We start from the raw sequence: 14,664 nt of genomic DNA on the forward strand, positions 1-14,664 counted from the left end.
TGAAAATGACAGAAGCCTCAGTTTTTAGAAAGGAAGAACTTATGTAATGGGGAGCGTTACTAGCTATTACCAGACCTTCGCTTTGTGCACCACCCATCCCCACCTCCAGAAACCACTGGTCTTTCTAGATTTTAACATGCACGTTGGTTGCTTTGTTCATTTGAAGATTAATTATGCTAAGAAAACAAATGTTAGCACCACTTACTTGAAAACAATGGTTTTTAATTTCCACTAGAAATAATTGGGTTTTAAATCTAATTGACTTTTAGCACAGGTTACTGCTGAACTTGTTCAGAGAAAGCTATAATGGTCCTGGAGATCAGTGTGCAAGATCATTAAAACATAACTTGCTGCATCTCTGAAGTGAACAAATTCATTCCACCTCCGTGCTCATTGACTTAAGCACCAGAACTCTGCAGAATAAGATGCTTAGTCCTGTTTTCAAATGTCATATATGAATTAATTAGCACACAAACAGATTTTAAAGTATCTTTACACATAGACACTTAAAACAATTACTAAAGTTACTAAGCAATAAAGAAAACAGCAAAAACAATGATTCCAGTCATATTTCTCATGAAATATTTAGAGTTTCCTAGTGGAAGCTTTGGCCACAAAAGACTTGACCTATAAACAGAAAGGCCACAAGATGATGGCTGAATTTGAAATAGATAGCTAGATATTCTTGCAACCGAAACAGGAACTGCAGAGTGGAGTTTCCAGCAACTGCTGGTTATTTGCAAGCGACTGCTAGTCACAGTCTAAGGAAAAATGTCATTTACGCACATCCTCCCTGTAGAACACCAAATACATCTTCTCTCAAGAAAGATGCAAGCACTGCCATGCCTTCTCTGCTTAGAAGGACTTCCTAAATGCTTTAGCAAGAAATCTCACACCATTGTGCTACATCACACAGCCCTTTTTCCTCATCATTTTCAGTTTCTGAATTAACCACAATTACTCACATCCTATTGACTGCCAATGTACATTAATCACACCTTGAAAGATGGCCATTTCAGACAACACAGAACTGAAGGAACGGATAACTCTTGGCAATACAATTCTTTGCCCAAATAAGACACATCTGAGATTACAGATATATTAGGTTTGTGTAATCTTGACACTTGCCATGAATAAATAACTTCGTTGGAGTTACACAAATACACTTTCCCAATTGTAGTAGTTGTTTATTTTGGTTTTATAAGGGTAAACTCCTTTCCCCTGCTCCTTCCTTCCAATGTACAAACCTGGGTTTTGATTGATGCCATGGTAGAACTCCTTTCATCACTACTGTAGAAAACAAATTAAGAAAGTGTCTTTGCTCAGAAGCTTATAATAATAAACAGACAGTAAAAGCCTGCTCATACATACTATGAAATAGATTTGACTGTGATATCAGGTTGTTAATGATCATGTAGAAACAAACTAGGAAAGATCAGATTACTGTAGTATGAAGAAAACAGTATTTACTCAACATGAAACAACCAATTGCATGTTTAAAACCAAATTACAAATTTAAACTACCTTATGAGTTTCCTCCTGTTAATATTGTGGTACAGGCTTATGAACTGTGCCTGAAATGACTAAATTTAAACATACACTAAAAGTACTCTCCTAGGTGAAAAAAAGGCACACTGCTTCCCAAATTTTTTTCTTTAACAGTAACTATGTACAAAATTTACAGAAATGCCACACAACTTTCATGTATTTATATATACAACATGCTTTCTGCAGCCCATCATCTTGCAATAACTCGTTACCATGACTTATCCATGAACCAAAAAGACCTATGCTTTATGTAGTTTTCTGTAAAATTAAAGACTGTGATCACAAGTAAATAAAACCTTTTCTGGAGTGTAGGGGAAAGAGGAAATAAGAGTAAGAGTTTTGATACATCTTCTTTACTTTTCTCTCTGGTCTCTCACAAATTGTTTAATTTAAGGAAACTATTCTATATACCTTTCTAAAATGCCAGACTGACGACAACTATGAGATTTAAAAACCTCTTTATCACAGATGCTTACAATCTTTGCTATTATAGTCTATATCAAGTAATACCAGACTTTTCTTGTCTGAAGACAAAAAGCACACAGAAGAAATAAAAACAAAAATTTTAAAGACACACATATAGAATCCCTGAAACTGTTAACTACTTTTGAAAATAATACCTTAACACAAAAGTATCTTGGAGATAGAGTACTATGGAATGTCTAGAAACAGCAAAAACTAGCACCAGTCTGAACCCGATAAAACTGAAAGCAACCGTCTTCCCTCAGCTGTGTAAAAAGATATGAGAAATATAGTTATTCAAGACCACTTTAACATGTTAAAGAGATGCTGTAACATTGCATCCTTTTAACAGTTTTGGGAGGTACACTAAACACCAAATATGCAGGCACAACACACCCACATCTACAAAGAGCAAAGTCAGTCACTCTAAAGATAAAGCTTGATTCATTTATGAAAAGCATTACGTGATCTGAGGGCATGTGACAGGGAATTTGAATCAATGACTCAGGCGATCACAGATTCTGTGCAATACTTTGACATAATGCGGGCAAGATGCAAAAGTCATCCCTCCCTTCCTGTTTTGGTTCCACAGAGAATCAGAACACTACCATTCAGAATAATCAATCTATAAATCCCAAAAGACAACATATGCTATAAAATAAATCTTTAAAAAAAAGCAAAAATAAGAATTCTTAAAACATAGTTTTCTTCAATATTGTTTCTATCAAATGAAAAAGATACAGATTCATCTTATATTCCCCGATGTAATCGGGCATTTATATTATTAATTGAAAATGGCTTATCTGGCATTAAAAAAATCCGTTCTACTAAACCTGCAAATAGGCAAGCTTTAAGGAAAAAAAATGAGCGCAAAGTTTTAACAAGAAAATGCTTTTAGAATTTCAGACTAAGTAGCTAAACAAAATTCACTGACTATACAATGCAGGGTCTAATCTTTTTTCCACCCATCAAGTTATATTAGAAGCTAACTGATTTTTTTTCCCCCCATGTTAGGATTTCACTGTATTCTCTCAGCTGTTTATTAAGACTACAAAAGGGAAAAGGTTGTCTGGACCACTTAAAATGGTTAGGATTGTCACATAAAAAAATGTGTTAGAAAGTGGTTTACCATAAGTAAAAGCATGCCAAGTTCAACCCTGATTATAATTTAATTCCATTTGAACATGTTTCTGCATAAGCAGGAAAAACAAGTGAGTGTATGAAGAAGGAAGGTTTGAATTTTAATAGCTATTTATGAAGGTGAACCAATGAATTAATTTGATTTTGATTGAAAACAATGAAGATAAGGGTTTGATTTTAATCTAAGGGACAGTATCCTTCCTTTTCACCCCAAAAGTCTTACCTTCCCCATTCAGGCCATCAAATATTTAAAACTTTCACAGAAGAGCACAGGGCCAAATTCATTGTTTAATTCAATTGATTGAATTCTATCTTTGCAACAGAAGTTCACGCTTACATTACCATTTACATCTACAGCAGCCTAGCGGTACATAGTTAAACCGAGCCATTCCTCATCCAGCAACTGTTTACGTTAAGAAAATATTATTTTTACATTCTTTTTAATAAATAATTTATTTATAATTACAAATAAACCATTTCCACCACTTTATCTTTTTTATGTTAAATTTGCAACAACAGAAGATAGGGAACAAGTCATTTTTAAGACATGCAGAGAGATCATCTTTTTGTACATTCTTAAGCTCTGCTGTCAGCGGGGTATATTGTGGTACGTGCCCTGTGCAAAGCTTTAAAGAGACACTAGATTTGAAAGTCTGAACACTCTCCATTCTTATTTATAATTTAGGAGTCCTTTCTCCAGCAGTATTGTCCAAACTATTCCATATTGACATATGATACATCAAACTTTTAGCCCTTGGCTTTTGGCTTCCTTTTAGGCTTCCATTCCATCACATGGCAGTATGACACAGCCAGAAACTAAGAATAAGCAGTTGCACACTGAGCCAACCATCCAAGTTGACAAAAGAGCAATGCCTTCTCAGAACTTCAGACAGTGCAAGCTCAGTTCATTACTTTCAACTCAGTCTCTAATGTAAAATAACTGAAGTAGCACATATGTCCAGTGAATTACACTACAAAAATCTAAAGATGCGTATCTGAGTCTCACAAAACAACCTGTGTTCAGAATGGCTTAAGTTGTTCAACCCCAGTGATAAAACCATATTCAAATTTCCAACCTGTTTTCTCAAATTGTTTTAACAGCCTACTACAAGTATATACAGAAGTTTAAGTTCTAAATTAACAGCCTACTGAACTGTTCATTACCAAAAAGTAAAATTAACTTTTTAAACATACCTACTCTAAATAAATATCTAATGCAACAGAATAAGCTCTTCCAAAGCAGCAACTTTGCTTGCAAATCCCAACTCACTTGACCCACAAGCAAAATCACTGAAAAGGTTTAAAACCTTTGCAAATTGTGTGGAATGTGTTTTCTAGAAGAATATTAGGAAAACTGTGGGGAAAAAAAGACATACTAGAGCAACAGGAAAATTATTGGAATATTGTTAAATTATCCTTAGAAATTGGAGTTAAAGCTATTTTTACAGAAAGCTCAGTGGTAGAACTGCTTAATAGTGATGGAGAGAGATTTGTTTTCTGCCTCAGCAGCACAAACATTTCCTTTCCTGGGCATCCTCTCAATAGAAACAGTAATAAAGCGGCAAATAAGATTTTCTTCCTTTTAGTCTCTCTCCATTCCGAACTACAAAAGACAAACAGCCTCTACCTGCCTACAGAAACCTATTGACTCTTGTGTTCCAATACTTAGTTCATGAGTGAAGTGCACATAGCAAATTGAGAGAGAAAGCAACCTAATTTATAAACTCGCTTGGTTCTCAAATACAAAAAAAGAATTACTTCTGATATTGAAAGCTTAATACTTTTGGAGCAGTGATAAACATGATGTTCCTTTCTTACTTTAATGTAAAGATGCCTGATGAAGCGTTACGTGCTCAGAAGCACAGACTTGCTGGCAGAGGTGCTGCTAAAGTTGACATCAGATCACACAGAACCTAACTGCATGCTCAGCCCAGAACAAGGGGTCTACTAGGATACATGGAAAACCGTCCCTGTCCCCACTGTATCTGTGCTCTTCTTGATTCTTGCTAATACTGAGTGAGACCTCTTGGGTCTTGGCCAGAAGATTTTATTCCAAGAACTGTAGAATCAGGACCATCAACCACTCCTATTCTGAGCCCAAACTAGACCATGACTTAATCTGGACAAATCTTTGTAAAGAAGACACCATGTTTTAAACGAAGCATGGTAAACTTTTACCATGAAAACAAACAATTAAAAAATCCATAAGTTTATTAAAAATGCCTCTAGAAAATCATTCAGCTACAGACTTGCATGTAAGAATAGCCATGAAAGATGGGACTTTCATAATAGGAAAAACTTCTCTATTCCAAAAGTAACTAGAAAAAAATGACCCAACCAATGAGGTACATGAAGGCTCCAAAGTCCACTCCAAGGCCACGCGCAATTTCAGTAAGCTCTGTACTACCCTTCAGTGGAACAGTTCTGAAACCACCTTGTTGTTTTACAAGTGGGTAAATATGAATAACTCACATTTATGAGTCAGTACAAAGCGTAAAGGTAGGCTAGAATGACAGTTATTAAAAGTATGTATTTTCCCCACATAAGGTTTGATATTCTCTTTTATATAACCATTCTGCTCCTTCTTAAGTGATGCAGCTCCAAGTCTTTGGTACATTCTCTGAACAATTTTGACATGTTTCAAACTAAGATGGTAGCAGCAAAGCTTTGTCTTCTCTTGTGTGTGTGTGTGTGTATATACATATGCTGTTTGCAAAAGCCTAGTTTACAGATTATTAAGATAATGCTGAGAAATTCAATAAAACATTGCTTGATGATCCTCTGTTTGTGCGATTCAGTTAGGTAAACACATTCAAAGACTGTTTGGTTCTTTAAGCAACAGGTTCCCCTGTCAAATACCGTCATGTTTGTGCCCTCATTATTTCTGGCAGATTCTAGAAGTCAAAAGATTAATTTTCTGTTCTAATTACCTGTTGGATATAACAGACAAGTACTTTCCAAGTATTTACTAATCTCTGTGGCTTTGATCTAATACCCAAGAGCCATTTTATCTATGCTGTAATTTATTAACATACATAAATATACACTAATCTTTCATGCATTTTGCAATATTGCATCTAAACACAAAAGGTATTTTGGAGGAGGAAACTTCTGGTGAAATAATTCTAGTTTCTGATTCATACTGTGGAAGCAGCCACCATGCCCCTATTATCCGCTCCAAAGCGTGGCGGGTTTTTTATGTTTTTAATCTATTCCATCAACACACAATAATTTGTATTTTATAAAAATCCTTATACCAGACTCCCACGTTGTTTAAAAAAGCAGTAGCATTCTGTCAAGGACAGGGAAAACTGCTGCTTTTTAGAATAAACACATTTTAAATATCCAAATCTGTGCTGGTTTAGGTTTTTTGAACACATTAACATTAACAAAATAGTACCAAGAGCAATAAACAGGAAGTAACAAATCCACAAGAATCAGGCTTGCATTAATATGTTATATTATACAGACTTCCAAGTTCCTAGCCCTGTCAAGAACAATTGCCTTTGAATGCCTATTTCTTTACTCTTCATCCTATATCAGAATGTAGCAAACATTTATCCTTTCAAGCTTACAACTTAATTCCTTGCCAAGTGGAATGTGTTTTGTGAATTGAAACATCTAACGGGAGGAGTTTTTTTTAACTGAAGTTAAACATATTTTGACATTTTGTGCCAATTTTTCTATATTCAGCAGTTTGGGCCTTTTCCAGCAATTTTCATTTATGATGCCTCCCTCTATAATGAGTTAGAAGTCATCAACACTGAACCAGAAAAGAATCATAAATGACAAAGGGCAGAAAACTGAACAAAGGGTTCTGACTGGACTGGAGCTGAGTGACAAGTAGTGAAGCAGACCTAGCTTCTGCTCCTCACTTCAACAACTGCTGGAAGACCATTACTCAACAGTCAGCCCACAAGTGGGAATCCTGTGCTGAATTTCAATTTTGTGAAGATATTTGCAGCTAAATCATGAAAGCAAGGATTTTTACTGGAAACCTAACAAGAACCATCAAGGAAGGTCTCATCACTAAGTAAAGAATGGGAGTTGAGAGAAGAATCAAGTACATGCTCAAAGAAGAGAAGGAAGAGTTTCCCCTCTTAATAGCAAAGAAGGGACAGTTGTATTTCTCCACCAAACTCCCCATCACTTTAATACCCTGGCTACATTAATAAAAGTAAGGAATTAACTTTGAATGTATACAGATTAAGGTAAATACCCAGAATTAGCATGAAACTCTTGCTGGTTAATATGTAATGAAGAATGCACAATTCCTTTAAACAAAAGTAAGAAATACACCACATATTGTTTATACCAAACACAGTTGGGGACATGAGCCTTTCGCCTGGGAAAACCATCTTCAAAGTAGCAACTGTTTTCCCAGCTGTGAAGACTCTTTCCTGGGAAATCTATTCCTACCATTATAAAAATAATTTTCAAAAGAATGTAAAATTATTCAGCCTAATCTATGCATATCCATATTTCAGACACTATTTTGTACCTTCTTAGACATGTCTGTTTACAAAAGGCCTACTATTCTCTATAAACACTATATGGTAGCACAATGAAATTTACCTCTTAAAAAATAAAACTATGGTTCATTTAATAAAATAAAGCAACTCTATCACTATTCTGATGAAAAAGTGTTAGCAGGAAACAAATATTTCAGTCCCATAAGCAGCTGTCCTCAAAGTTTGGGGAGTGGAGGGGGTGGTGTTTAATTTTCTTTTTCCTAATTTCAGGAATACCACATAGATGATAAGAAAGCAGACAAACCAAGTAAGATGTCACACAGTAAAGTCATACATGCCAAATGGCTTCAAATTTTTTCCCCACTATCAGAAGGCCACCATACAGCAAGCCAAAAAGACCAATGGACCAGCAAACTTGTCTCTGTACAAGTGAAAAAATTACAAACAAAAGATTAAACTAAAATTCAACTGAAAGGTGTCCCAAAGAAAAGAGAAATAGGCCCAACATTTCAATTACAGACTGGCCAAAACCAGCAGACTAAAAAGAGCACACATATCCACACTGACATTTAACTTCACCAGTTTAAGAAATAACTATCACCACCCTTTATCACCAGAAAACTGCTAACTGCTGATGTATCGTTACATCAAGGCATGGGGGGAGACGGAGGAATGGGGGAAGATGAAAGATTATGTCATCTTCTCTTCATAATATGTACAGAACTATTTGCATGTTAGAAATACTTTTTCAATGGTAAAAAAAAAGTACAAGACAGGATCCTTACTTTAGGAGGTTACACTAAATAAAAATCTTAACTTTTTGGAATTTTTTTTTCAATATTTAAGATCTTAAAACAAACAAAAAAAAAAATCAATAAGCCTGGATAACACTAATGCATACAACAGAGGATTAAGCTAGTAAAGCAGAACTAAACAAATGCAGGAAGAGCTGATACATCAAAAATGTATTTTGGAAACTACTTGCATTGCAATTGAACTATCTAAAATACAGCTAATATTGGTAGGCTGCTAATCAGAAGAAAATCCTGCAACATCACACTAAGTTGTAACCTCATGGCATTTTTTAAGATGGGAAAATAAAAAACAAGTTATTTTGATAGTTACAAGATAAGCTTCCCATTAAATAAAAATAAATTAGTGGAACAATAAAAGATTACTGAGTTTGTTTGCAAATCATCCACAACTCATTATTTCAACAACAGGCTTTAATATGCATTAATGGGTTGTCAAATAAATAAATACTGTAAAGCCATCCTTGGAAAGTATCTGCTTGATAGGTTTTGTGGCATGAATGTCTGGTTTGCATTCCTTAAACATTCAAATTACTACCCCATTTACCTGATTACAAGCAGATTAGAGATTGTATCAAAGTAGCAGTCCTAGCTACTCCCACCAAGCTCATGTCAAAATGTTTTATCTCCACAGCTTAAACATACTTCTATGGGGTTTTCCACACTACAAACAATTATTTTAAAGAATAATTTTTTGTGATTTGTTTTGCTGTAATACTAGCTTAATAACTCCTTATTGGTCTTTATGATAACCTCCAAAAAGCTGAACAGGAAAACCCTCTCCCTACTAAGTTTGCCATTTTCCATTTAGTAAACAGATCACTGTTTGGGCACCTGCACACTAGCCCTCTGACTAAAGAAACACCATGAGCTACTTGTTTATTTGCCATTGTTTGTACTATCTGCATGGAATCTCAAAAATTAAATTCCTTTCCCACTGATTTTGCCTTTATCGGGGGAAAATGTTGATTCCTCCTCCTCCTCCAACGATTTCCATTGCTGAAGATAACAAACATACAAGGAAACACCCACTGACTGTATGTGCATTACCTAAAGTACCTTTCAACCATGAACAACGGGATTTGATTTATAAAGATTGACTGCCTCTTAGTCATTGTAATTTTCCTTAGCTACAATGTTTACTAGACTAAATGGGGAAGGAACAGGAAATTAATATTGTTTTCTATGGATTATGCATTTTGAGTCTTGCCTAATAGATGTTCAACTCTGGAAGAACTTCTTACTGTTATGTAGAAAGCCTGCAGCTCTGGAAACAGCACTGGAGAAACAAGATTTACCCTTAAATTACAAGGTTAAAAGATTCTGTGATACAATAAGGTCATTCTGGGTAGAACTCAAATAGCCTTCATAAACAAAGCAACCACAACATGTTGTTCCCCATCTACAGTGTTGTAAGTGTCAGTACTGCTGTTTCAATAAGCTTTGTGGCACTAAAGCAGCTGAAATTTTAAAGGGTGAAGAAATCCATAAACAGAAGCAAGACATGGGTAACTGCAAACAAGCACTTCTAGTGCTTCTGTTATTTCAAGATGACACGTTAACAACATTGTGGGGTTTTCAGTGAACTCAAAATTAATTTGTCTCAGACCTAGACCACCAAAAAGTTTTTATTCAAGAAGCCAGTATTTAACATCAAACCACCAGCCTAGATGGCACACTTTTCTTTACGCCTATGTTATGTGACAATTCAAAAGAATAAACTCGAACATTCAGAAGGTTTAACATACGAGTATGTTAGTTAACTACAAAATCATTAAAAAACAGGTAAAACTAATGTCCAGGCATTAAAAAAAAAATCAATTTTTGAGATGTGGGGTTTACTGCCTAGTAGCTAAATAAAACAGTAACATTATGAAAATCTGTCAGAAAAAACACAAGGCTGAGTTAAGTATAAAAACATATACCACATAGCTCCACTACAGATGTGTCGCTTAGAGCTGCATGGTTCTAAGATAATTCATGAAAACATTTATATTGGTCTTGAATTGCTCATTGCTATTTAATGTAAACAAAAGAAATTGAGTAGATGAAAACCAATAAAACATCAAGATTACTCTGAAAGGTCAAGTAGTTCCAAGGAAAAATGCTTTAGTCTTATGGTGGTAAGAAATTTTGAAATAAATTTCACGAAGGAATGATCAATGTACACTAAATCCAGTCACTTACGACACATTTCAACTTGCCTGCCTGCAGCTCTATAAGAAAATCAATTAGAGATTTACATTTTCCACTTTGAAGACTAAAATTGCTGTACTAGAATAGGAAAAAAAAAAAGAAGTAAATCACAGGAAAGTGACTTAACGAACCAGTGAAACCTCTCTCCCACCAAAAGCAACGTGTTATATAGCTATCTTTTGACTTCTTTCCTTCACATATGAGACTCCTTAGGAGAAACTGGAGTCTACCCACCCTTACTTAAATGCCAAAAAAAAAAAAAAAAGGTGTATTTTTTAATGCACTTTCTGCATTGAAAGTCAATCACAGCTCATCAGAATCCAGTCACCATGATTCAGGAATTTCTGTAGATCTATCAAGTTACCAGCTTATTTTAAAGTAACAGAAATAAAGAAAGTAAGACTGCAGCATAAACTCTCAGCAGTTGCCTTAACTTTTGTTCTGAATTTCTTCTTTGGAACCATCCAGACTCACTGCAGCCTCAGTTACTCCTCATCTTCCTGTACACACATATCAATTCTACCTTGTTTTCTACATTTTCCATGCTGACAAGGTTTAATGACCAAAAGCACGTTAAAGCATAACTGTTATTGTGACTTAACCAAGTATTTCATACAAAGCTGGGAGTACACGTGCAAAGTAACAATCAAACTGGTAAACAGCTTATTTTCACTAACTATTTCTGAAGTAAAATTGTCTGCCTACTATTTTTCATTCTCAACAGCCGTTTCAAATGAATGTGGTCTACTAACTTAAGCTTTCCTACTATCAACCGTTTTAGTTTATAAAGCTGATGCCAACAAAATGTCTTGTCATAGACCTTATATGGAATTCCCTAAAACTCACATTACATAGATGTTGAAGCCACCCACTGACACCAACTTTTATAATTCTAAGAACTGTTGTGCCTAGTGGTGTTCCCCAATAGTATTAAGGATTATTCTTTCCATTTAATACTTGCTCTCTCTTTCACAGTCCTACAGTCTGCATGCCCAATAAAAACTAATTTGGGCATGCTAAAAACTTACCACTTGACATCAGATGGTCCAAGAAGGCCTCACGTGCCAGGGGTTTGAAGCCCACTTTGGATTTTTTCCACTTTTACATGAAATTATACAGACTGCCACAGGCAGTAAAGTTTTAATTTTGACATTTCAATTTCACACTGTTTTATCCAGGAAAATTATTTTCACTCAAATTGAATTATAGTACTGTGAATCTAAAGTCTATAGTACGTACCCAACAAAAGAAAGAAGAAAAATTCTCTTTTATTAAGCTATAAATACCAGATTTTCTATTTTTGCTTTGATATAGATGAAGATGCAAGATTGCATCTTTCCCTACTTTACTTAGGAACATTTCTACCAAGCTCAAAATTGCAAGAATTTGCAGATCTCTGAACAGCTATTGCCAACGGGTTATAGTATGCTTCACAAACTCTAAATGTAATAGCTAGAAACACTCAGGCATGCATAAGGTCTCAAAAATATTCTTGCCAATTAGCTCAAAGTCTAATAAAAAAATAACACGTATTACTTTTTAGTTTTAAAATTTCAATTGAGCTACACTCTCATGATGAAGTAACAAGCAGCTTTCACACCAATTTACACTAGGCCAGGAAACATAAGAAAGTTTTTAAGACTGGGGCTCAACATCACGTCAAGAATTCCTGGGGAAAACACCTTTGCCTTTCCTTCTCCGCTTCAATAGTGTCAAACTGTGTCATATTTCTTTGATCCATGTTCTACCATAATCACTCAGAACAGCAGAACTAAATTGCCCTGTTTATGTATTTCCATCACAAAAAACTTGCAGCTTTAAGTTTCCGCTAAATAACATCTTCATATTGCTAATTTCATTCTCATAAAATTAATTAATAAAATATTCAGTAATATAAAGAGACTGCTGACACCTTCTGGCCACTGAACATTCTGTCCAAAAATCAAGAGGATTTCCAAGTAAACATCTTTCATGTTTTTCCTACCACTCTGGATCACGTGAAAACCTAAGCTACGCCTATGTTGCCATATGACAGTTGCTAAAAGCCATTTGGTTCACCTTTCACCCACATTTGCTCACCTATTCTCTTTCACAGAAGCATCCAAAACAAACAGACATCATGTACTCTGCTACAATTGTATCCAGATGTGGCTTAATTTATCTTCTGCTTTTAACATTCACTCTAAGTATATCACATCCAAGGAATCATTGCAACTGAATCAAACAGGTCATTCCGATTCAGTAGTGAATCTCTAAACCCGCCACATAACAGGTAACAATATATCCAGATTTTATTGAATTAAACCGTCAATACTGGGAGGACCTACCTGCAGATTTTGTTTCTTCTCCTTTGGTTCACTTTCCAATTCCAGCTCTTCCTTTTGTGCCACAGGTTGCTTTAGCTTTTTTCTTTTTTCTGCCTTCTTTTCTTTTTTTCGCACATTCATTTTTGGCATCCTCAAATAGAACTATTCTGTAACAGAAACCACCAAACTGCAATTAGAAACTTTTTTTTTTAATATATTTTAAATGTCAGTCTTGTGTACAGAGTTACACTACAATTACACTGGTATGAGAACTATTTGTGACTACTTAACTACGAAATGTATGTCTGCACTGACTTTTGATCCATTTTGAAGAATTTTCTTCATGCTTACTTTAGAAGTTACATGCGCTAACTTCTGTAAAGCTTGAATATAATTTTCCTGTAGAAAACTGGATGCCTGTTGTCCTATCAGGCTCCGTTTTGGAAAATGCTTCATTGACCCTCCTGGTAATAATCCCCCATAACTGATGCTGTGCTTTCTGCAGGTTATAACACACCACTGAGCTGTTTGATCAACTGTCTGCCTCAGGTAACACCAACCAGACCTCTCACTCCTCAAAATACATTAATGTGACTGTTTAGTCACCTCATTAATAAACATATGTGTGCATACACATACCCACAAGCAAAGTCAGCCTACCCGATTACTAAACAGATAGTTTTAAAAATCAGTTGTGTTTAAACTGCAAGTTTTCTTGTTTTCACATAGATCAATGGGGAAAAACTATGATTAAAGAATTGGCTCAGGAGTTTTACCTTTCATCTTACGCCAACATAAAGGTGAAGGTGAGCAGGAGCTGCAGAAAGCAGATCTAGTTGTAACTGGTCATTATTTCTCTGAGGTAAAAATCTTATTTAAGCGGCTTTCCACAACTACCTCACACAAGCACTTTCTGTAGCAGCACAAACGCAACACTTGGCCATCACAAACATTTAGGCTGCCACACACGCCGGCACACACCCCGGCCCCGGCACCCCCAGCCAGGGGGGAACCGCCAGCGCCTCGCCCAGCGGCACATCAGCCAGTACCAGGCCGCCGCCAGGCCCGGCCGGCGCCGCGGCTTACTGAGGAGCCAGGAAAGCCTTCGTGACTGGGAAGTTTTACAATTTGAGCAGTATGTTCTCAAGAGCAGTCCCCAGAGCGCCTTTGACGGCCGAAGGAACGTTACTGCCCTGCAACCAGCGGTACCCACCCGCTCCTCCGCGCCGCACGCCCAGCACCGAACTCCCACCCGCGGCGGGGGCCGGGGCACGACAGCCGCGCCGGGGAGGGGGGAGAAGCAACCCCCTCAGTCACCGTCACCGCGCCTGGGGCCCGGCCGCCCCGGCCCGCCCGCACCCCCCAGCCGGGCATTAAGAGTTCCCAGGCGCCCGCCGCCCCCCGCGGCGACGAACGCGGCTCCACGGGCGGGAAGCACAGAGCGCGCGAACTCCCTCACCCCCTCCCCACACGCACCTCTCAGACACGCCTCCTCTGCACATTTAACAGAGCCCCACGCTTGGCGCCGCAGCCCGCCTTCTCCCTCTCACTGGCTACGAGGAGAGAACGGAGGTGTCTGGTTGGTGTTCAGGATGCCAATCCCCCGGATGGCCAATAGGAAGCCAGGCTCGGACTTTAAACGCCCACCGGGAACACGCGTGTTGAGGAGTGCTCGGCCGGCTTGTGGAGGAGTGTTTGACGTCATCTTTCTGCGCCGAGATCCGCCTT

At 37.0% G+C, this 14,664-nt stretch overlaps 1 protein-coding gene across 5 annotated transcripts in view; it reads right to left on the bottom strand.

Moving 5' to 3' along the window:
* Positions 1-14,649, bottom strand: part of C4H7orf50 (chromosome 4 C7orf50 homolog) — a 135,761-nt gene extending 121,112 nt beyond the window's left edge. The window contains exons 1-3 of one of the 5 annotated variants that reach the window (XM_056337158.1): positions 14,150-14,339; positions 13,713-13,753; positions 12,958-13,103 (exon numbers count right to left, since the gene is read on the bottom strand). In XM_056337158.1, coding sequence (XP_056193133.1) covers positions 12,958-13,086 — 129 coding nt within the window. In that variant the 5' untranslated portion in view covers positions 13,087-13,103; positions 13,713-13,753; positions 14,150-14,339. Of the gene's footprint in view, positions 1-12,957; positions 13,104-13,712; positions 13,754-14,149; positions 14,340-14,412 lie in introns of those variants that run through there. The other 4 variants (XM_056337157.1, XM_056337160.1, XM_056337159.1 and 1 more) reach the window with 4 other exon arrangements.
* Between the last annotated feature and the right edge of the window lie 15 nt (positions 14,650-14,664).

This window comes from Falco biarmicus, chromosome 4, assembly GCF_023638135.1.
Source record: "Falco biarmicus isolate bFalBia1 chromosome 4, bFalBia1.pri, whole genome shotgun sequence".
NCBI lineage: Eukaryota > Metazoa > Chordata > Aves > Falconiformes > Falconidae > Falco > Falco biarmicus.